At 39.3% G+C, this 25,575-nt stretch overlaps 1 protein-coding gene across 1 annotated transcript in view; it reads right to left on the bottom strand.

Annotated features, from left to right (window-relative positions):
- The window catches only part of ACSS3 (acyl-CoA synthetase short-chain family member 3), a gene marked incomplete at its 5' end in the record, with an annotated part of 89,887 nt that overhangs the window by 31,615 nt on the left and 32,697 nt on the right, over positions 1-25,575 (bottom strand). Inside the window, 2 exons of the mRNA XM_010561971.1 lie at positions 9,558-9,661; positions 18,416-18,567. Of these exons, the coding sequence (XP_010560273.1) occupies positions 9,558-9,661; positions 18,416-18,567 (256 nt within the window). The remainder of the gene's footprint in view (positions 1-9,557; positions 9,662-18,415; positions 18,568-25,575) is intronic.

Below are 25,575 nucleotides of genomic sequence, written 5' to 3'. Positions count from 1 at the left end.
GACTGTAAGACTGAAACACTACAGAAGGCAACACAATCAGGGAAGCAACATCAGCCATTTTACTAAGGCATGTCACGAATCATATATGGGGGAGATGCTAAACTGTGTTAGCATGAACAGAGATTCAATATTTTACCATAGATTAACAAGGATTATACCAATAAAATGCCCGGTTCTGAGCACTGGCAGTCTTCATCGCTTAACTCTCTTCTCTACCTGCCTGGAAACAGGATGGTCCAAGGTAATGTTTTCACAAGTAAGCAATTTTTCCACCTTTACAAATAAAGGCTCATTTAAGATACTTCTGTAATTCTAATGCTCTATGTGACTGCCAATATAGTTCATATCATAACAAAACCCCTTCAACAAAAAATAAGGTGGGGTGGAAGGAGAGTGAGGCTGAGGAAATTTTGTCTCTGCAATTACAGCACGCTCCTGGGATGTAGGCACAGACAGGGCTCCCATGTCCCATGCTGAGGAGGGGCAGGTTCCCCCCCCGCCTTCTTCCACATCTGAGTGGTAACATGACTGGAATACTGGGACAGAGAGGGACAACTGCTCTTCACAGATTTAAGAGGCTGGTTGGCTCTCCCAAAGCTATTTAGCCCCAATTACTTGGCTCATTAGAAGCACAAGACTGTCAATTCCTAATTTAAATCCATGTCACTCCTTTCAGTTATGTTAAATTATCATAAGATAAAAATTGCAAGAACTAACAATGCTCCAACCTCAAGAAAAGCCAATCATCAGGAGGAGTTAGGAAAGAGCTCCTTGATTTTGACACAGGTTGACCAAACAGACAAATAAAAAATACATTAAAGTTCTGTTCTTTTTTCCTTTCTCTGAAGCTCATGGTAAAGGCCACTGTACAGAATGAGACAGCCACACACTACCAAAAGGTCAGTCTCTGCCTTGGCAATGCCCGTGGCCCCTAAAAAAATGTCCTCCTCTCTCTCCTCCAAGATGGACAACCAAAAACCTGTTTGAACTGGGTGTCCTAACATGACACTGAAGGAATGACGAGCTACTGTAACTAATGACACGCAGTCCACATCTGCACAAGTCTGATTACTAAGCAGCAAACAATGGCTGAAACAATCTTTATGTTCATACCCTTAAAGGACAGAATGCAAGCCCCCAGGTAGAGACAGAATAAATGACCACTTTTCTCCTCTTCCTCTACATGAATACTTGTTTTAAGTTCAGTTATCCACAAAATTATGCTCAGAGGACTCTGTAACTCAGGGCTGCAGAGCTGCAGAAGTTACTGCAGAGTAATTCCCACTTTTGTAGAACTGTTCTGCAGGATATGAGCTTCCACTAAAAAAATATGATCCTAGTCTTGACAGGATACACACATCTTCAAAAAGCATGAACTGCACCTACACTGAGGCACCACCTGATAACCTAACCAGTAGCCTGGACTTTGGGAGAAATTTGTTTCATCTCAGCTCTGTATTCTTGGGCTCTATAACTCCAGAACTGAATTTCTGGCACTCAAAAAAAAAAAAATTCCAAGAATTGACTCTTTTGCTACAAATTAAACAGCCACCCTTTGTTTAGTTTACCTTTCCTGCTGCCTCTTGGTCTGAAAATGTCACCATATTAAAGGAATGCACTGGACTGGAATGCATCATATTAAGGAATGCACTGGACTGATCTGCACAGTTTTGAATGGGGCAAAGCAGAAGATGACTGAAGAAAAAAATCTGGAGTACAATTGTCAAATGTGGGGAGATAGAGGTCTATACTGACAAAGTAATTCACCTAAAGAACAGTTCTGTAGTGGAAACCTGGAAAAATTAGCTAAGAGAATTCAGTTGCAAAATCCATCCTTCCAGATACTCACGAGAAGATTCTGCGCAATGTTGCCAAGACAACACAATGGAAACTGAAGACTGGGGACCACGTCATGCTGCTTGGAGACCACATTAATAATCTCTTCCCCATACACGATTGTGGTAGGAAGTACTTCACAGAAATATATTACAGTGAGTGCACTTAACTATGATTCACATTTTTTACATTTAATTCAATGATACAGTTTTGTTTGCATAGTCCTAATAAAAGACCTGTATAACCATTACTCCTATGTGGAATTACATAATAATAGTATGTTCTAATAAAAAAAAAATATTAACAACATAGCATTTGCATGTTTTGGAGGTAGGACACAGAGAATGAACAAGAACAATTTTAAAAGTGATAGAGTATATTAATTAATTGTGCTACAGAACTTGGGGAATTCCTACCAGTCAATTTTATCACATTATGTCTCAGAGCATCCAAGATCTCATTACAACATGCGCACACTATAACCCTCTTTTTCAGCAGTGATAATGTAGGAAGCACTATGTGATTTTTGTCCTAATGCCTGCTGCAGACAGCCATTCCTTACTGAATAAGGCAGCTTATTTCCATGAAAACAGAAAACATGCACAATCTTCTCACAGTTCTGCCTGCTAGTGAGCTGACACTCAGAACATAGAAGGTATCTCCAATTTGAGTCTCCTACACTTGCATGCTCTGTAACTGATTCCCATAGCACACGACCAAAAAATTTGTATGGAAACATGTCTCTTGACTGAGATTTTATGCATGTCAAATTTTATCACTGAATTTTCCGTTTCAGTTCTGTTTCATCTGAATTTTCTTATACATCCTCAAAGACAGAGTCTCAAAGTGTTTTTATTTAAAAATATCGAGAAAAAAAACCTCTTTACAACCTATACTTGTGAAGAAATGGAAATTTGGCTTCTTAACATTTTTTTTAAATGTCAAAACCGATGTGGTAGAGTTTAGGTTTATTTCTTTTTACCACAAAATACTGAATAGCTAACATGAAAGCGGTTGAGAATGTTTTAACAAGCTTTCAGAGCCTTCGTGCTTCCACAGCTCGTCACAACCTCATGGCTGTTACCCCTTTTTTTCTTCTAGAATTCAAAGCTGGCTCCAAAACCAAGGTAACCCAAACTTACATTTATTTGTGTATTGAGGCTTCTCCCAAGGATGTGACACAGAAGATACAATCCAAACACTGTTTAGGCTACTTCAAATAGATTTGGCAAGGTGCCCTGTAACATACCTACCTGTAATACTGAAACAGAGCTACTGTATCATTTCCTTAAAAGATAACTACACAGAGAGACAGATCAAGGTCTAAAATGTGCATTCCTGTTCCCTTTCAGAGAAAATATCACAAAATGTATGTAAATATGACAAGAAAATTTATCTTTGAGCAAGAAAAGCTCTGTTTTCTAAAACTCAGTTTGCAATGGCTTCTTGGATAGCTTGGGGCAAGATACTTGTCTTTCTCTATTTAATGTCTGTAAGACTGCAATAACATTACTTACTTCATAGGTGTGTTAAAAGAATTAATTTGCTTGTGTTTGCACAATTACTTTGAAAATGAAAATTGCTATTAAAATGCTAAGTGTCATTTTGTATAAATAAGCAAAAACTAAACACCTGCACAAATCCAAAACAAGACTGTCCTCTCTCCATGTATGGATGAGTAAAGGATCTGAAAGCACCGTTCTTTCATCCACTGCCATGTCTCCAAAGAAAACAGCAAGTGCTTATCAGTTCTTGCTGCCTCAAATCCTACTGGCTGCTCATTGATCCTGTGGCATACATTTCACAGCTTGTAAGATGTGCTTACTGTACTTGTAACACAAATTTTAACATTTAAAATAAGTGTTATTGGTGAAGGTGTATTGACACAAATCAAAGTTTTAATCAATCATACTTTCCAGGTGTGGCTGCTCTGAAGTCCCCTAATGAAAGCTTTCTTCTGTTTCAATGTACTGTTTCAACTCACAGTGATTTCACATACTCCATAAATCTTCCAAAGACAAAATGAAAGAAAACTCTATCTACATTTCTTCATCCATACTCATTTATTTCTAGTTTCAATATATGGCAAAGGGGCCAAGAACTTTGAAGATACCATACTGAACCTGAAGCAGCAAGTGGTTTGCACTCCCTTTTTATTTTATAATACTTTTGTTTGTCAGTCTTTTGTTTCCCTTCACTCATACTCATTTCTGTCTCCAAATAATGACTCCGTCTCTTCTCATCTCTACAAAACTGATCTTTTCCCTCCTTTTCTCAGTCATAAACAAGGCAATAGAAATTACCCCGTCATACAAAAACATGGAAATGGATATTAGCCCATCATACAGGAAACACTAATTACCCAGATACTGGATTGCCCTCCTCCTCCATCTTGTACTTTAGTCTCAGTTGAAAGAGCCAACAACTAAGACATAACTGCATAAGTAAGACCTACAGTTTTCAGGTAAAATTAAGATGCCAACATTTCTCACAGTTTTACAATGCTCTTGTTTTGGAAGAATGCAGACAAATATCAAATTGGGGAATAAGTAAAAATTTGCCAGATTATCAAAGGTCAAGAGCATTTTCATATCTAGAAGTAAGTCAGAAGCTTTCAATCTTGGGCATAACAAAACACCAATTTATAACTTCAGCTGCAATTTAAATTACAAAAAAGGTAATTCATAAAATTCAATAGTTTAGGGTTTTGAATTGAATTTCATTAAAAAAAAAACATTTTAAAAACTTATTAGCTCTACATAAAAGAGCTAATTGTCTCAACCTCTTCCTGCTAGAAGTGGTTATGGCTTTTATTCTGTGCTTTTAGTTGTTATTTTTTATTTTAGAGATGGTTAAGAAAATTGTTATTTCTGAATTTTTGGGTCCTCTATTCTGTCATCAGTCACTAACCTTGCCTATTTCTAATATGAAGTAAAGCAGCCAGTTATCTACTCTGTAAAGTATTTCCCATTCAGCACATACAGCTTTAACGTAGCATACTCAAATCCAGTACTATTAGATTGAAAGGGCTTTTCCAGCACAGAAATCCACTTTCAACATTATTTTACCAAGTGACAGACACAGCTAAACGTGACATAACTGCTTGTTTTTTCACAGTTAATAGGATACATTTCATATTCTGCTAAAAGAGAGGTGACTGAACAGCAGAAGGGAAGGCGGCCTTCGTCCACAACCCTGGTTGCTGTGCTCTGGGACAAGCGAAGCCTTTCAGAGGGAGGAGGACCCACTTCTTCCCCCTGAGCAGTTGAGCATGTTAATCTCAAGGGAAGTCCAGGAACACAGGACAGTGTGGGGAGAAGCATTTCTGTTTCATCTCACCTAACAGACCTGACCATTCTCTATTTTAAAAGTTATACAAATCTAGTTCATTAGCTCGTATTCCATTAAGCACTTTTTCCTACACCTAGGAGGCAAGGAGGGGGTGTTGCACTTTATGTGAGAGGGGCTCAGCCTTGTCAGAGGTCAGGTCAGGAGCCAGTTGAGAACTTCAGAGCGAAGACCAGAAGACCAGCAGGCAGACCAACATTCATGCTCTTGTAGTGAGTATCTGCTGAGGACCTCCCGATCAGGGTAAGGCCTGTAGATGAAGCCTTCTTCAAACAAATGGAAGAAGTCTCATATTCACAGGCCTTCATCCTGATGGGGGACTTTAACCACCCTGATATCCTCTTGAAGGACAACACAGCAGGGCACAAGCAATCCAGATTTATGCAGTGCATTGATGACAAATTCCTGACAAAGGTGATCAAGGAGCCAATAAGGAAAGGTGCTCTGCTGGACCTCATGCATACAAACAAGGAAGAAATGGTCAAGAGCAGCCTTGGCTGCAGTGACCATGAGATGGTGGAGTTAAAGATTCTGAAAAGAGGGAGCAAGGCAAAAGCAAGACCACAGCCTTGGATTTCAGGGCTGACTCTAATCTCTTCAGAGATCTGCTTAGAAGTATCCCACAGGATACAGAGAGAAAAAGGTTCCAGGAGAGCTGGTTGATATTCAAGGATCACTTCCTCCAAGCTGAAGAGAAGTCCATCCTGAGAAATAGGAAATCAAAGGCAGGAGGCCTGAATGGATGAGCAAGGAGCCCCTCACTGAACTCAGACATAGAAAGGAAGTGTACAAGAGATGGAAGTAGGGGCAGATGGCCCAGAAGGCGTACAAAGATGCTGTCCAATTCTGCAGGGATGGGATTAGGAAAGCCAAGGTTCACCTGAAGTAGAATCTGGCAAAGGCCATGAAGGGCAACAAGAAAAGATTCTACAAGTACATAAACAGCAAAAGGAGGAGTAGGGAAAACATGAGCCTGCTGCTGAACAGGACAGGGGATCTGGTGGCAAAGGTCACAGAAAAGGCTGAGGTACTGAATGCCTTCTTCACCTCAGTCTTTACTGGTAAGACTGAATTTCAGGATTCCCAGACCCCTGAGACCAGAAGTCTGGAGGAAGGAAGACTTACCCTTGGTGGAAGAGGACCGGGTTAGGCAGCACTTAAATAAACTGAACATAGGTAAGTCCATGGGGCCTTATGAATGGCACCCAGGAGTGCTGAGGGAGCTGACTGATGTCATTGCAATGCCGCTCTCAATTACCTTACCAGGTCATGGCAACTGGGAGAAGTTCCTGAAGACTAGAAGAGAACAAATGTCAGTCCTCTCTTCAAGAAAGGCAAGAAGGAAGATCCAGGGAACTACAGGCTGGTCACCCTCACCTTAGCCCCTGGGAAGGTGATGAAGCAACTACTGCTGGAAAGCATTTCCAAACACACAAAGGGCAAGAAGGTGATCAGGAGTAGCCAGCATGGATTTATAAAGGGGAAATCATGCTTAATCAACTTGATTGCCTTCTACAATGAGATGACTAGCTTTGGGGATGAGGGGAGAGCAGTGGATGTTGTTTACCTCTACCTTAGTAAGGTTTTTGACACTGCCTCCTGTAGCACTCTCACAGATAAACTGACAAAGTATGGGTTAGATAAACAGACAGCGAGGTAGACTGAGAACTGTCTGAACAGCCAGGCCCTGAGGGGTGTGACCAGTGGCACAAAGTCCCATTGGAGGCAAATCACTAGTGGTGTACCCCAGGGGTTGATAGTGAAGCCAATACTATTCAATTTCTTCATTAATTACCTGGACAATGGGAAACATTGTGCCCTCAGCAAGTTTGCAGATGACATAAAACTAGGAGGAGCAGCTGATATATCAGACGGGTGTGCTGCCATTCAGAGGCACCTCGACAGGCTGGAGAAATAGGTCAACAGGAACCTCATGAAATTCAACAAAGGGAAGCACAAAGTGTGGGGAGGAATAACCCCAGGCACCACTGCACACTGGGGACCAGCCAGCTGGAAAGAGGAGAATCTGCAGAGAACAAACTTAGGATCCTGGTGGACAGCAAGATGACTACGAGGTAGCAATGCGTCCTTGCAGCAAAGAAGGCCAATAGCATCCCGGGCTGTAAAAGGAAGAACGTTGTCAGCAGGCTGAGGGACATGATCCTTCCCCTCTACCCAGCACTGGTGGGGCCACACGTCAAGGGGGCAGTTCTGGGTTCCCCAGTACAAGAGATGTAGCTACTGGAGAGAATCCAGTGAAAAGCCAGGAAAAGGGATATCTTTTATAGGGGGAGAGGCTCAGAGTGCTAGGGCTGTTCAGTCTGGAGAAGGCTCAGGGGAGATGATATCAATGTGTATAAATACTGGATGGGAGGGAATAAAGAGGCAGCCAGACTTCTCAGTGGTGCCCACTGACAAGACAAGAGGCAACAGGCACAAACTAAACCACAAGATATTCTAGCTGAGCACAAGAAAAAACGTTTTTACTGTGAGGGCGGTCAAACACTGGCACAGGCTGCCCAGAGAGGTTGGGGAATCCCCATCCATAGAGGTATTCAGAACTGGACAGGATCCTGGGCAACTCTCTCTCTGACCCTGCTTGAGAAGGGGGCTTGAACTAGATGACATCAGAAGGTCCATCAACCTCAATGATTCTGTGATTCTTCCTTCTTTCTTAGCCCTTGAAATTCAGTTCTCTGATAGGAACTCCAACTTAGTAAATTTTTTCCTTCAGACCGAATGCCTTACTTACATTCAACAGCACACATTTCCACAGAAATCACTTGGACATAAAAATTGATCTTTACTCTAATCAAATTATTAAATGCTCTCAAACACTGTATTTGAAATGGTCTTAGCTCATTAAGTCCTGCTACAGTTTAATTTAAGAGCATGCCATGAATATAAAAATCAAGAAACATACTGTATCCTGAGCTGGGCTTGTGGTCGTCTTTGAAAAATCTCTTATACACAGTCTTACCTCCACACACTATGAGTACAATTACATCCACATGCTTAAGATCTCTCATTGATATCTGAGATACATCTGAATGAACACAGTAACATTAAACTTTTGCACTAAATATACGTCAAAGCTATAGGCAATTATATATATATGTGCACAGACACAGACAGATAAAAACATGCAAAATTACACACAGTAATATTTCTTACTGCCAGTTCAGTAAGCAAAGACATTATTTGATCTTTTAACCTTTTTCAGTTAATTGCTCATTCTGCAGCAGAGGCCTGTTCTCCCCTACAGACATTAGGATCATAGAGAAGTGAGCAAAATATAAGTCTCGTCCCTTGTATTTATCAATTAATTAGCAGATTAAATCAAGATTAAATAAAAAAATGATCCTACCACCTTCCAGAACTTTCTCAGTATTTATCTAAGATTGGGGGGGGTTAAACCTCCTGAATGATTTCATTATGTAACATATATTATAGATGAACTGAAGAGTTTTCCACTTTTTATTCTAATCTTATATATCTGCTATCTGACCCATCATGGGGGGATCAAAACATTTTTCACCATAGAGAGAGAGAGACCAGAGAAAATCTGCATCTCAAAACAATGACGCACAGAAAATAGAAGAGGTATTCTTGGAAGGAAGCGAAGGATGGCAGGGAGGAGAGAGCTTTTGTAATACACTTCCTTAGCCTAAATAGCAATAATGTCTGTAAGAAGCAAAATCCAAATTTGATCTTGTAATAGTGAAATTTGAAAATATCTTAATCCGTAGTTATAAGGAGATACATCTGATCAAGGCTTAAGCCAGAATTCAACTGGGATTTTTGCAAAGTTACACATAGATTGGTACTCCAATTCATTCATTGCAGTCTAAATATCTAATCCTCTTCCAGTGAAATAAATGGGAAACATTCCAAAATAATCAATAGAAATTGGATGAGATCCATACAGAACAATTATTAAAGACCAAGGAGTCTACTCTGTGCTGCAGATTGTTTATTTTTAATTACACAAAATGTATGTGCAAAAAACTTAAACCTGACAGCTTCCCTAAATACCAAATTTTCCGTCACAAAATAGTCACGCATGCAAACAATATAAAAATATACCTAGAAAAACACCTAGAAAAAACACTGATGCAAACTTTTTTTTTTAAATATATACAGGCATCAAAATACCTTATATATATATATATATCTTTTAAAAATGCTGTGTTTTAAATATATCCTGAAGTCACTTTTCAGACCACTTTCAAACAACATTCTTCCTGCTTGAATTTTTATTTTCACACTTGGTCCTGCCTATTTAAATGTTCATGGAAAGAGAAACCAGTTCTACCTGCAGACTCGGGAAACAAGTCTGAAAATATCTCCTCCCCTTATTTTACAACACTCACCAGTTTGCCACCAGTGGTCCAAGACAGGTACCTTGAAGATCTTTTTTGACCATTCTAGCGTGTCCACATCACAGTGCTCACCAGCTACAAATAACGTTCTGAACCTTCAAATAAAAATAAAAAAGTATATATCTTGATCTGGATGGGGAAAGGAAAACAAGATAACAAATTCACTAAATAGCTCTGGTCAGTGTCCCAGATAAAGAGAAAAGGGAAGGGAGGACTCTTACTCTTTGTATGCTCCTTCCTACTAACAATTAGAATCTTAGCAATATTAATTTATGCTACTTTATACATCACGTAAAAGAAAGTTTCTTTTCTGAATGCAAAGACCTTGGGATACCAGAGGCAAGCAACTGTCAATGGAAGTAAAAAACAGTTAAATTCTCTGTACACAGGAACTAGGGAGATCTCTGTTAAGCAAAACATAAGAATGAACTACCAAAAAAGGGTCAGAAACAGATATCAGAAAAATTAGTAAAGAAATAAACAAAACTAAAAGGAAATACCTGTATCATAACTCTTAGTTTTAAGTTGTTAATAATGTTCCACTTAAACAGATTTTGGTATTTTTGAACTGTTGAGTCATCCTTTTATAGACAATTAGAGATTTGTTTTGGGGGAAACAATGGGACATAAAGCCATTTTCCTGTGGAGAGGCAGGCTATATACATATAAACAAACAAACAACAAAAAAAGTAATCCTACTAGATAATGCCAATCAGAACAACATTCAGCAGCCTTGGGTCCCTGATCATAGTACTAGACTTCAGCTCATTTGACTGGACATTCCACAGCCAACTTTGGCAGAGAAGAGATGCAACGTCTGGCAGTCCTGACAGACGTGATCTGCATGTTTGTACCATTAAATTAGGCAGTGCTATATAATCGGGTATTAAACCCACACACAGACTTTAACTTTGGAATCTTTTATCGGATGTTTAGTCACACTTTATCATCCTTCATTAAGCATTACAAATTCACTTCACACCCTGTTTAGAATGATAAGCTCCTCTACGTCAACGGTAGCTTTCTTAAATATGACTATCAGCACTCAGAAGCTAGACGTTACTGTACATTACTGTGTGCTGCTAAGGTTTTGATCTTTCTAACGCTCGCACAGTAACTTCATTCATGTCATAGCCGATTTTTTGCACTTATTTCCTAACAAGCAATTTAAAACCCTGTTAAACTGCATACAGTGTGGCGTCACCTTGGTACTGAGTGCAGTTCTGGGCCCCACAATTTAAGAAGGATGTTCAGGTCCTTGAATGTGTCCAGAGGAGGGCAAGAAAGCTGGTGGCAGGGCTGGAAGGCATGTCCTGTGAGGAGCGGCCGAGGACTTTGGGTTTGTCTAGTTCGGAGAAAAGGAGGCTGAGGAGCGACCTCATTGCTCTCTGCAGCTTCCCGAGGAGGGGACGTGGGGAGGGAGGTGCTGAGCTCTTCTCTCTGGGATCCAGTGATGGGACACATGGGAATGGTTCAAACCTGCGCCAGGCGAGGTTTAGGCTGGACACTAGGAAGCATTTCTTTACCGCAAGGGTGGTCAAACCCTAGAAAAGGCTTCCTAGAGAGGAGGTCGGTGCCCCAAGCCTGTCAGTGTTTAAGAGGCATTTGGACAATGCCCTTAATAACATGTTTTAACTGTTGGTCAGCCCTGAATTGGTCAGGTAGCTGGACTAGATGATCCTTGTAGGTCCCTTACAACTGAAATTATTCTATTCTACAGTCATGGATTCTCACGACACTGACCAGACATTGTCACCTAATAAGAAGATACTGAGGAAAGAATCATTTATCATCTTGCCCCCACACCTCCAACAAAGAAATAAGCAATCCTTTTCAGGTAGAAACACAGAACTTTTAATTAAAGGTTCACGATGTGCAGATGAAAATGAATGGCCAGCTAAACTTGGATGAACTGCTGATTTATATTCAATACTTTGTCATTAGTACATGCCTAGTTTTATAGTCTGTGTTGTGACAGCATGATTTCTATTGAGAGCAATGCATAGTATTTATCTTACTTGGCTCTTATTATCGAAAAAATAAGGCTATGCTGAACTAGTTCTCTAGGCTTCTTCTATAGTCCACAAAGAACAAGAGGCAACTTTAGAGTAATTTACCTTTAAGAGACTCAAAAGGGTAAGGTTTATTTTTTACACAACAAAAACAAAATGAAAACCAAAATGAAACAAAATCCAAGGCCCTAGAGCAATACTAACATATGACTAAGCCACAGTATAGAGACTTTGTTAAGCTACTGTTTAAAAAAATAGCAATACATAGAGCTATTAAGTTATTGCATTATAACTTGAAGGGATGTTCCTGCATCTCTAAAAAAGGAAATAAGGAATGTCTGAAAATTTTGGACATTCTTATTCTGCTGCACAGTTAAACATGTTCCTATTTAAGCAAGATTTTGGAACAGAAATCAGCCATTGGGGAAAAAAATCTAAACCAGAGGGAAAATTAAGCCGTAACATTTCTGGTTTCATTTTACAGAAAAATCACAACGGAAAACTGCATCTCTTTCCCTGGAAGGCTGGTGCGGCAATCTGAAACACTTCAGCCATGTCAGTGCCTGTTTGTAACCACCAGGTAGATGCAATCCTGTCATGAGGTATAATGTGAATTCTGAATGCAGAGATGCCACACACATGCCCTATTACTACAGACCAAAGAACTTGCTTCCCTTCTGTAGTATCTGCACAGGGTGGGCTCATGCCTTCCCTCTCTCAAATTCTCCCTACTCAGCATATGACCAAGACAGACAGCACTTTCATTTTACCCAGAGATGCAATTTAAAACCTCAAAGAGTAGAGGGAAGAGAGGAAAGATAAGGGGCAAACACAGATTCAGACTCCACATCAGAAGAACTCTGTTTACTAGCAAATAACCTCTTTCTTTCTTTCTTTGAGTGAAAGTGTACAGGTATACTCACACTACAAGTGACTAAACATTTCACAAACAGCCTGTCATGCCACGAGAAACTGCAGACAGACTCTACCAAGCACTGCAACAATCCTCGAGGCTTCCAAGATGACAGAATGCCGAAGATATGAATGGAGCTTCATGTGGCCCAACATCAGACCCTGGGATTAAAAATACTTCTCCAAAACGTCCCCTTGTTAGGATTGCAGCACGCTCTACCACAGCCAGACCGATACCAGTGACATTTTGTTTCGCTTCAAGTCTTCACACAGTCCGTTATGAAAGAAGACAACTGCTGAACAAAGGATTTGATCCTTGTCCTTCAGCAATGGACACAAACTGCATTGATTTTGTAAAACCTGTAGACATGTGGCCACAAAAAGAATTCTTAGATATGGTGGGCATGAAACAAATTTCACTTCAGAGGCATTTAGAAATTTAGAAAGAGAACTATGAGATTCATCTTTCCATGTAGATGAAATCCAGAAAGCAATCTAGAAAATTATGAGAAAAAACAGAGCAAGTAACTCAAGGGTGTCAGAAATGAGAAACGCACAGATCAGCATGTCTGACCATAGAACTGGGAATACCTCTAAGAGGGAACCTAGAAATTGACCTCTCATCTAGAGACCAAAGACATCCCATAACAAGGCTGCCTGAACCAAAAAGCATACTTTGAATATTCATAGTCCATTCCTCTCCAGAGGATAGGCACATCCCATTAGCATAAAAGGCAGCCTCTCACAGTGTAAGACTAGTGACCTACTTGCCGTGTAGATGCAAGGCAGGAGAATGTACAGAGTAAAGCTACATCTGGAGACAACATAAGTAAAACATGGGATGAAACTTCATGAAGTGCAATAAGCCACATGCCCTAAAATTGAACATTTTTTTTCTCACAGTGATGCTTGGCCTAGACATAAAAAAATTTATGAGTTTATTGTCTTTTAGATCCACTTACAGATCCATACAATACAGGAAAAGAAACGTCCACAAGCAAAAGATATTGGGAACTCTAATCACCAAGGTATGGACCCCTGCACCAGCTAAATATAACAAACTGACAATGGTCTAATCTGTGAACTAAGTAGAAGTAACAATCACAGAGGTAGTCATCATCATAACTTTGATATATGAAAATCAACTTACTGCATATCTAGTTACAAAGTTACAAAAGTCAGAAGATCTTGAAAAATGTTACCATGTCAAATTTGAACATGCAGATGAAAGAATTCAATTTCCTTAATTTCAGAACAGCATTTCGGCCAGCCCTCCTTTCTCACACCCCAAGATGGCTTGGAGTGGCTTCTTTCTTGGAATAGAAGGCAGGGGGTCAAATGTATAAGCAGCTTTCACATCAAATAAGCATAGTTTTCTGTACTCATACATATACAACATCATTTTGGTAAACTGCTTTCTGAGCACATCTCCCACATTAGAAGATAATGATTGTAATGAGTGTGAGCCCAATCAATATCTTGCACCTGAATGCTTTTTATTGTAAAGCACAAGCCGTTGCTGATAATTACAGTTAATAGCTAACTGGAAGTTATAACACAGATAAAAGTTTATGATAGAAGAGAACAAAATACTGTATAAGTAAAAACCACAAGTATGTACTTCATGAAAAGTTTTGTGAGACTCATGGTCACATGCAGGGCACTCCTGTTAAGCACTGCTCAATGTACATTATATGGAACATTCTGTAATTAGGCATGTTAAAGACAACATTTCAGCTATGATGTAAAAATTCAATTTATGAATTCATTAACTTTATAAACTGCTGAAAAATTCTGTGAAGTGTCCTTGTTTTAAAAACAGGGCTATTAAAACACCAAGAACTTAAAAGACTTGACAAGTTAACTAAAAAAGTGAAGACATCATGTTATCCCCTGAGCCAAAAGCAGAATTCCTCTCTTCTGGCAAATTTACAGCACAAAAGCATCAAAAAGACTATCAGAGCAAAGTGCCGCAAGCCTAACAAAGCATAAGAACTACGGAATTATTTTCTCCTATCAAGCAGTATAGCAAGAGAGAGGTGGCAATGGTTATAAAATGTCCCATTCTTAAGTGGACTGTCAAAAAATTGTTCACACTTCAAAGTATGTCAGTGCACCTGTTATTGCAATCATCTATCACTGCAATGCAGTTAATCGGGAAGAAAGATCTTAAAACCTCTCTGTTAAATAAATATGTCCTAAGCTGTTTTTCTGAAAAACTACATTTCGAACATAGAATTCAGTGCAATCAAGCTTTTAGGCCCTATTCAAGAGTCCAGCAGAGTGGACTTGAAGTATCACCCGATATAGGGGACAGATCAAGGTCCCTAATGGCCCTGATGCAATCTAAATTGTTCAATACAGGATGTACATTTTGGTGTCACTCCAAGCACGAAAGAAACCACATCTCCAAACTATTTCTCAAAAGCAGAAGTGTTCACAGGTTATTCACATGAGTAATAACCTGAGCTGAACTTTTCCACATTAAAAGATCATGGAAGTGTTTTTAATTCTGGAATGCATATGCCAGTTTTTTTCTGGCAAAGAAAAACTCTATCTCTATCATGTTAAATAAGCTTTTTTTCCTGAAAAGACAGCAAGGAAGGTTCATTTGCATTTCTTAACATAAACTGGAAATAAAGAGCTCTTACTAATTCTTAATGCACCTGGAGACTGCAGACACCTAAACATGTAAAATAAGGAAGTAATATTTTCAGGTCTTCTGATTTTTCTCCATTGATGTGTTTGTTTTCCTCCCTGAATAGACTTTATCTTGGTCATGAGGGTCCAAACACTGGAGGTGTGGGTGACGGAGTCAGAGAGACACAGAACACAGTTGCAGCTCAGCTCCTTCTCATGGTGCGGGTGAAGGGGTGATCCACAAAGGCTCTTCATGAACACAGCTCAGGACTCACAGGAATGGCCATACATGATCTACTGCAGCCCAGACTAGGGGGTAGCAGGCAGAACTGCATAATGTACTTCAGTCATCCTAAATTCTGGGTCTTAATCACATATCCTCTAGCAGCATATGTGAGACATCAATTATATGAGAAAGTATTTTGTTCTAGCAGTTTTTGAATTTGACACTTTAATTTCAAATCCTCTTGTGCCTGTGTTATGAGACAGAAAATGGGAGTTTCTAATCTACTTTACATTCATTATTTCTGCACAGTTTTTATGCAGTCTCATATTTCTTTCTAAAGCAAGTGCATTAATATCTGGTATCAGATGAACAAGCTAGAATCTCTAGGTTCTCTCAATATAAAATGGCAGAACATTCATAATTGACCAAAAAGTGAAGAAAGCCAAGTAGGCTATGGAGTACAAACTGCTTGTACGTTAATCTAATCTGCCGAGTTGTTGCCCCATTTCATGTAAAACTATCAGTTGTCAATCATTTGGAAATCAGACCTAACCAGTTCATAACAATTAAGTCAATTAAAGGATGAAGTGTGATTCCAAACATGGGAAGAATTAATAGCTTGCTGTCATGGAGTTACCTCATGAAGACAAGAACAGATTCCAAAAGCTGAACAGAATACCCCCAGGTACATGAGGGTCACAGAATTTGGATGCTACTTGTTTTTCAAACACAACAGCCAGCAGTACGATCAGACAGCCTGCTTAGCAGCACTGTGTGTTATCAAAAGCCTAGTCTTTAGATCCTCTAGCAATATGTGGTTGAACAGGGCTTTTATCCTACAGTATTATAAATTAAACATCTCTTTTACTGTTACGCACGAGCCATGTTTAAGACATAAGTGACATTTTGTGTCAAAGGCAAACATATTTCAAGATTTGACTCCAATAGCCAACAAGGAATTTGAAGCATACACACTAGAACCTTTGGAAACCTCACAATATAATTTTGGGTGGAGACCAGTGATGCCACCAATATCAGTTCTTAACAGAAATTTATTTTACTTATGTCATTTCAAAAGAACCCAAGTCTGCTTATAATTCAGTCTACTCCTGTAAATCAAGTACTCCCTTGTATACTAGAAGCTGGCATTGCCTACCAACTCTGTACCTTATCAGTAATTGTCTTTTTTAACAGGATTTATTAAAAGTGACATTAACCTTTATCAGTTTTTTAATGGAATTTTTCAGGAATGAAATGTACTGTGGTGGAAATCTCTTTCAGGACTGCATTTTTGGACATGTGTTTTGGAGTCTCTAGAGTAAGTAAGGCTACATCTTAGCCCAGGTAGCAGAAAGACATCTCATTTCAATGATTCTGCACCGTGTAACAGAGAAGAAAGCACCATAGATCAAGTAAATGAACTAAAAGTAAGACTGATTTCATACTAAAACTGACAAAATTAATTTGACCTTGGATGGGAAAGTCCATCCAAATACCACCCAAAAGCAAGGATTTTCCTAGAATGGAAATTTTAATCACCTGTTGGACTCCCATTTCTTAACAACTGCACCTACTAGATACTAAATGCTGCACTACAAGGTTTAGTAAAGAGAAGTCACGGACCACAAAATTACATGGCCCAAAGCTGAGTGAATTATGAGACAACTAAATCTGCAGACAAATGGAGAAGCTCATGCACTGAACAGGAATTATGAAACACCTCTTTACATCTGGGGCAACTGGTATCAGCAAGGAGATTCTTATCTGGAATTCTCATTTGGCCAGAAAATGCAACAACTTACAGAGCAGGTTAGCAGATTTTTCCATTAAATGAATATGCTAAAGGCATACTAAGTCAGTTTAGTCATTGCCTAAAAAATGCTGAGGAACAGCAATTAAATTTTCTAGCATCTGAATCACTTTCTTGTGACATCACAGAAGAATAGTGCATTAGGGTCTCAAATGAGCTTGTTTCCTATTTCAAGGAGAGGTAAGGATTGATGACAGCACTCAAAACAGATGGACAAAAGTAATGATGAACTTGTGATGAATACCTCAGGAATAAATCCAGCTTACTTTCCTGGGCAATTAAGAATGTGGAGGTCTCATGAAGCTACATGGCTTTGCATTTCCCTCTGGACAAGTGTAATAAAAGATGTTCTTATGACTGAATACTGCCTATACAGTCTGACACAGTCCTTGTTGAATAATTTGCTCAGCATCAAACTACAAGATTAGATGTGGTCCAAACCCACATATTTTTCATTTTTATAATGTTTGCCATAAGATATAGAAACTTGGTCTGTAGAAGTACTAAACGCTCATGGATGCAAGCCAGTGTGAGAGGCATTTTATTAATAAAATGCTAGTAACACATTTTAACCATATAATGCGAAGAACTCTGAAATAGTGGTAGTTCAGTGGCTCAGACTAGGTATTCAAAACTAACAGAAGACTTTGACCTTAATCTCTCTGTGCCTCAGCTTCCCATCTGCAAAATACAGATAATACCACTCTCTCATCTCACAGGGGATTTGTGAGGATGAACTCAGTCATGATTTTGAAGCATGCTGATAGTATAGTGATAAACACCTTAAAAACAGTACAAGATAGGAAATAGCTCAGTCTTTGGAGCACATAACCATAAACAGTAACTAAGTTATGGGGAGATAAACAAAACATTAACTAGCTGCCGATTAAACGAACACTAAAGATCCTGTGCGCTCAGTAAAATGAGAGGTCATGTGGGAAAACAGTACGGGGTCATGCAATCCAAGACTGTATTACAGGGTATAAGCAGAGTGGAGTAAAATTAAGGTTGAGCAAGCAATCCTAACCCAGTAAGACCTCTTAACCTTAGAGTCATAATCTTTTCAACAGCTTTCATCTCCTCTAAACTATCAATATAAATTTACAAGCAAATACACGTACACCTAAATTGTCATGAACACATTTAAATTCTGCTATACAGAGGTGGGCAAAGCCCCAGACACTCTGCTATTCTTAGTTCATCCAGCCTGTTTCTGTAAGAAACTGCTTCCAGTGTATCCTTAGTTCACCTTTTCAGAGAGTACTGCTTTCCCAAGGCTCCCTCAGGGTCCTGCTGACGGATTGCTCTAATTGCAGTTGGTGAAGTAAAGAAGGCAGCTACTTCATGCTCTGCTAGCACGCGGAAATAGGCACCAGCATCTGGCGTTCCCACAGGCTTCCCCTATGGAGAGAATAATTTAAAATGTCACAGGATAAAAATACCTCATAATTCCTTGACAGTTCAAGGCTTGAACACGTAACAGTAGTGGTAGCACAGCAACAGAAGTAATTTCAAGTAAGACTTCAAAGAAAGCTTTGTTAAAAATAATAATACCGCAAGCATATTCACTTGTAGAAATAAATTCACAAGCTTTGGGCACAATCTCTTGCATGAACACAGCACATACTAGCTGCTATTTAGAAAAATAGGACAAACAGACATGCGAATGAAAAGACAGCCACAAAGAGCTGTTATTACACTGGCAGCAGAGACAGTCATGTCTACATCTACCCTTATCGCGAAGCAGCCTCTAAAACACCCAGAGTCCCACTGAACTAGGAGTCTCTGGACACAGTGGCACTGCAGCTATATCTCCATGAACAGGCCTATGGGACATAATAACAGCTTTTTCTCACCTAGAAATTTCCTCCCAATTCTGGAAAAATACCCACTTAACTGCTTACAGCTGGCTTCTTGCAACCTTTGTGCTGCTACCGCACATGAAGCCTGGAGAGAAGCTGAAGACCCCTTTTCTGTTTTAGTGTGCTATCAGACTGTGGTCTGGTTTGTGGTTGGGTTTTTTTAAAAAAACTAAACATGGTCCTAAGCTAAGGGGCATAGTCAAGAGAACTGTAAACAGAAGTAATCTGATGTGACAAATTGTCCAATGCTAAGTAATAATAATAAAAAAATAATCAAAAATACTTTCCTGTGGTGCTGCAAATATGAAAAGCAGTTGGCACAGGATCATATAATCAAATCTTAGTGTATGTAATTACCGCAGTGCATGAACGGCTCCTTACATGTTCTGAAATTATAAAAGATGATGTTAATGTGGAACAAGTTTTAGCATTACAGCTGTTGCCATAACCTTTTCACTAGAAAGGCCACACTTGGAAGAAGAACTTTGACAGAGTACACAAGTTAGGAGGGACATACACTGTTCACACTGCAAACACAGCTTTGTCAATGCTTTATGCAAGAAGCCACAAACACGGAGAAAGTTTCACCACTGAAATGTCACCACCTTTACAGCAGTTCACCAGTCACAAGACAAATTCATACCTTCACCATCCTTGTGTAAATGCAAATTTGGAACAGATAGATTAATAGGTCCGGGGGGGGGGGGCGACGACAGTATACGAACTCTTAATTAATATTTTTCATTTTACCACAATCCAAAGGAACAGAGGGATATGAATACCTTGAAGAATTTACTAAATTCAGTATTTTTATTCTGATAATGAGGCACTAGTAACACAGTAAATGCCTTTATGAAAAGGCACACTAATCAAGTTAGTTGCCCCATCCCAGCATAAAAAGCAGCATGCTGGCTGCAACGCAGGCTCACAGGAATTCATCCCTTTCCCTCTTTCCCATCTGCCCTCCCCACTGCAGTCTTCCCCAGGCTTGCTCTGCCTCCAGCTGTGCCTGAACACTGGCAAGAGCACTGATGAACCATTTGGCAGATTTAAAGCAAGACACCTGAGGTTGGATACGTACCATTGGCTTTGCAGCCCTATGGTGTGATACTGCTGGCAAGAGGAGTGCTGGAGCAGAGGATCACCATAAAAGGAAAAAAAACCAAGACAAAACAGAATGCACAATTGAAAACTCTTTTCTTTTAAAGGATGGAGCAGGCAGTAAGAAGCAAATGGAGAAAATAAACAAAAGAAACAGTTTGCAGCCCAAGTAGCAGGGAGGAGTATCATCAATGCCAAAACCCCTCTTTTTGCTAACAGCCAATCCTAAATTACCACAGAGAAATGCAAAAGAATGCTATTTGCTTGCTGAAAAAGTGAGTTACGTCCTTTTTTCTGTCAGATAACACACAGTTTCCAAAGAAAAATCTTTCACCAGACTGTCTTTAAGCATCATCCTTGCAGACTTCTTTATCACAACTTTCACGTGTTCAATACTTTTTCACAAACCTATTTATTCAAGTTGATGTCATCTCCCTATAATATTCATTATACCTGCAGATCTGTGGCCATCTGGTTAGGAGTTCAAGCCCACATGGGTAACTAACACTAAAACAAACAGTCTCAGACTCTGAAAAATTCCAACTTTCCATAAACTTCTCTTTAACTAATTACGTAATTGAACAAGTAGCAATCATCTTGGACAGCAAAAAAGCTAACTGTAGAGCAATCTGAAATTGGTTAGTCTGCCAGTAATAACGTAAGCTGTATTTTTAACCAAATGGCAATGCCCAGAGCCCATAAAAGGGCTGTGTCTGGCCCTGAGCACACCCACTCCCTCCTAGGGGCTCCGCTGCCGGTGCTCAAGGCCAGGTTTGCCATGGTGCAGCTGTGTAACCTTGGATCAGACCACCAGGAAAACAGCAGAGTTGAGAGAAGAGCTGAAAGGAGCCTCTCCTTCCTCAGGAGGTGATTTACGCTCAGGCCCTCACCCTTGGTCCCTGCTCGAGCTACGTCGCGGCCGTGCCTGTGCCTCACACCTCCAGCAAGCTCGAGCCTGAGAGCATCTTCAACGCAAGCAGCTCAACCTTCAGGAGTGCGTGGCCAGGCATGCAGGGCTCTGACAGGCTGGTATTTATGTGTCACACGTAAGCTACAGCAGCTTTGGTTTGGAAAAGTACCATTCTCAGATCTAGGAGAAAAACAAATAAAACGCAAAGAGTGGAAGGAAAGGAATAGAAAATTCACCTGACAGTTGATAGGAAATAATACCCAAAGAATAAGGCCACACTTAAAATATTCATTTAGGAAAAAAAAAAAAAACTGGCCCAGCTGTAAAATATTGTTACTGATTCTGCAGAAAAACTTCCCTGTGCCTTGGCAGCTGTTCACAGTTTAGCAAATGTATAAACAAAAACTGACATAAGCAAAACAAATCTGAGACAGTGCAAATTAATTTCAGAGCCCAAAAAACTACAAATAAAATTGCCAAAGAGAGTTCCCATTCATTACACAAAAATTTTAAGAAGTACTGCAAGATGCCATGAGAGGCTTATTACCACATGCAATTTTGCTTTTTAAAAAGCTAGCAATATAAACAATAAAGCACAGGGCAATTGAATTCAGAATATGCTGACAGATTGCTGAGTCAACTGGGGACTATGAGCAAATGAGATGCTTCCAGTAGATTTCTGCAGGGATCAGTTCAAGACCTGTTGCTATTCAGTATTTGCATCAATACTGGAGATGAAACTTTATTTTAAAAGTTACTGGCAATATCTCTGGTTGGCAGGAATTGAGAGCATGGTAAACAAGAACAAGGCAGTCAGAAAGAGAGTGATCTGCCTCACCTAATTTAAAAAAAGAAAAGTAGAAACAGACACTTCTTGTATCAGCTAGGAGAATTCAAGTAGAAAAGACTTTCTTTCAATAACCTACCACAAGACTCTGAGACAGACAGACAGATAGGAACACCTTTCTGGAAGTACCTAGATTTAGCATGTAATTTATCTGATGTCTACCAGCTGAGCAGACATCCTGAGGCAGAAATGTGTTGATGGCTAACACATGATTACAAAAGCAGATTCATAGTCAGGCAGCAAGAATGATCAAGGGGATAGAAAAGTTCTCCTATGCAGAAAGTCAGAATGGATTACTTGAGGAAAAAGACATATAAAATGCACTATAATAAAATAACCAACAATGCATCAGTAACAGCGCAGCAATTCCCTTTCTGTCCGACCCCTAACAAGGGGCTGTTCAATTAAAGATAAATTTAAAATCATGAGGCGGAAATTCTCTCTGCATAGCAAGTATTATACATGGAACTCATTGCCACTAAAACCTGTTGATGCCAAAGCACACACAAAATCCTGACATAACAGGATTCAAACGAATATATTCATAGAAGCGTTTACCCTTCTGCTGCTGACCCTGCTGCCAAATCTCCACTAAGGACTTGAGATGATACGTCCTACTGAATTTGCTCCACAAATACAATCAGTATGGACGACGGCAGAAAGATCACAAAACTGGCAAACTTCAGAGACAGTGCTTGCTTTGTAAGCTGATGATAATGGCTTACAAGAACTGTAGAAAGGCTGGATGCCTCCAAGAACTGTGCCAGATGAGAGTAGTCAAACCTACTGCTGCTGTTGTGCACCCTGCAGTTTTGTTGCGACAGCAGATTTGTGTACCCTGCAGATTTGTTGGGGACTGGAAGGACCCCAGTGAGCATAGTGAGGAAGGCTCCACGTGCACAGCAATGTCTTGCTACAGCTCTGTGTGGGACAACAGCTACTTCTCTGTCCTAGACCACCCAAATGAAGTCCTTAATGCATGGCTCCTTGGCAAGCGTGGGCACCCTCTCCCTTATCCTAGCTCCAATTCAAAGTGCCAAGCACTGGAACTACAATGCTGCCTTCTTCCTGACATGACAGGGAGCAGCTAGGCTTCCTCTTCACGCTTCCCTGTTGCTTACAGCTTGTGATCCCATTAGCAAGAGCAATCCAGAGTGGGCTCTGAGACTTCAAGTAGCTTATTTATAGCTGAAGTTTGTCATGCCTTGGAGAGAAACAATCCAGGACAGATTATAAAAAAAACAAACAAACCTTGCTGTATTCAAAGGAATTCATTACCGTCTTCACATTCCCGACAGTGGTGTTACAGCAAGTGAAAATTGAAAGCACATAGTTTCCATAGCAAATGTTAAAACGACACATTGTCACCTACTAAGTAATTTAAAAATAAACGAATCTCTTTAAGAAGTGAGGGTATGAAGTCAGCAGAGTTTATATTCAATAGTGGTTGTCTCGAGGCAAAGGGTATGAGGTATTCTTTCCCTGTACCTAAGCAGCATAGTGATAGGCCCTAACCCAAAAGCCATCATTAGGCAATCATTTAGGAAAAACTTTGACTACAAATTTATGAATATTCACTGTTAAGACAGTCTTCTGAGCAGAGGAAAAATTATACACTCTGTCTTTTGTAAAGATTATTTTTCTCCCTGTGTATACAGAAGCCTGCCTTCCTTTTCTTCCCATTTTTAATCCTCAAAAAGATGACACTGATGTCAGGAACACTGATTGGTGACACCTCAGAGAAAGAAAAAATGGGAAATGTTCTTATTACTGTTTAATAATGCTCTCACCAAGAGCAAAAATCGCAAAGCAGACATGTAGGTCAACCAGATATTAACTCTGATTTTTCTTTAATACTCACTGTTAAAGAAATAGGATTTTTACTCTTTTTATTTTCCAAACCAACACATTTTAAATTCAGAGGTGCCTTTATAATGACAATAACCATCTTGATCCCCATGCATTCACACAGAGATAAAGCTTCACTGTAAAACGACTATGTAACAGAGACTGCTGAAGGAACTCATCACTTTCCTCCCTGTTCCTTCTTGTCTTACTCTACACCTGCTAGAATGAAAACCTCTTCATTGCAGTGTTTATTTTAGCAGTTCTCTTCTGCCAAATAAATGCAACAATTTTAATGTGGCCCAGTGGTCAAAAATAGCTACTGTAAAACTATCAAAGTCTTTTCCTTATCTCCAAGAAACTGCCATTTTTCTCACACTGCTTTCCTCTTCTACTTAACTAGTGTGGTGGTGATGAGTTAATCCCTTTGGAATGAAGAATCTAATTAACATCTACTAGGTGTTTAAATATTAATTAGACTATAGTAATTTAATACTCAAGCTAATATGATATTTGATTCTATAAATGTGCATTTCTGCTACCGGGTGAAGTTTTTGCTCCTTGTTATTCAGAATATCAGAGAAGTCAACCACCATGGTCCCCAGCCTTAAAATTCTATGAATTTAGTGGGAGATCACTGGGGGTTTTCCAAACTAGAAAATGGAACTCTTTTGTAATAGAATTAAACTTGAAAAGGAATAAAAACTATTTCTTTCTATTTTTTTTTTACTATTGCATTTCTATTTTTGTAGTGAAAGTAATTTATAACTGGAGTTCTCTGTTTAATTATTTGTAGAGATCCTGATGCCACTGAAGCCCCCAAAATTGCACCCAAGAACTATATTGAGCATCTGGAGATGAAATAAAGATGGAGATGGGATTTGAAAAGTATCCAACATTAGCTAAATTGTGCAAGTTATAAAATGAGCCCAGAAAAGAGCTCGATTTCTTTCTTCTTCAAATTTCAGCTGAACTCACGCATTTAGTGTCGCTACACTCTGAATAGATATGCGTTCACTGCCTCCAAAATTTCTTGATTAAAAAGCAAAGGAACTTAAAAGAAGACCTTATTATTCATGAAGTACAAAAATACAAAAAAAAAAAAATCAAAGCAATACTTTTTGACTAGTGGATAGAACAGTTAAATAAATCAACTGAAAACTGTGCATGATTAAATACACTTAGAAACATAAGAAATAGCCATGCACATGAGGGGGAAAAATAGATTACTATCTATACAGGTAGACTTACATAGCATGTAGTCTTACCTTTATGAACACCCATCTGCCTATGGGAATGCACATGTATGACACACACTGACACTGCAAGGACGAGCTCTTAACAGCATATGCTGAGATTTCTCACACTCCTACACAGACAAATAAGAATTTGGTCTACAAATTCTTTAGTCAAAACAGCTGACAGTTTACTATTTCATGGACTGCAAAACCAGCAGTGATCCTAACTAGAGGACTCTTATATACTACAGAGTTAGTGATCCACATAACAGTTGACCCGAGAAGGTGCAGCCCTGTGCCGTGCTTGTCTATCTCTTAACTTTGCCCAGAAGATCTATTCTGTGTGAGTAGATCCAAGCGAAGTAAGAAAGCAAAGATTTCTACTTTGTGTAGAGACCATATACCAGAAAATTAACCTCACATATTGATCCATACCATCTAACACAAAAAATGTCTTCAGCTATAAGATCAGCGAAGAATAGATATTCTTTTCCTAGAGTGTATTTCTGCTTCATAAATCTTGAACATACTTATTAACTCTGATTACCTATACATATAATTTAAGTTACTGGTAAAATAGATTCAAGATAGAAGGACAGCATGTTA

This window comes from Haliaeetus leucocephalus, unplaced genomic scaffold (genome assembly GCF_000737465.1).
Source record: "Haliaeetus leucocephalus isolate CR32 unplaced genomic scaffold, Haliaeetus_leucocephalus-4.0 Scaffold151, whole genome shotgun sequence".
NCBI classification, from domain to species: Eukaryota; Metazoa; Chordata; class Aves; order Accipitriformes; family Accipitridae; genus Haliaeetus; species Haliaeetus leucocephalus.
The sequence above is the reverse complement of the archived record's forward strand: the minus strand, read 5'-3'. Positions and strand labels throughout refer to the sequence as shown.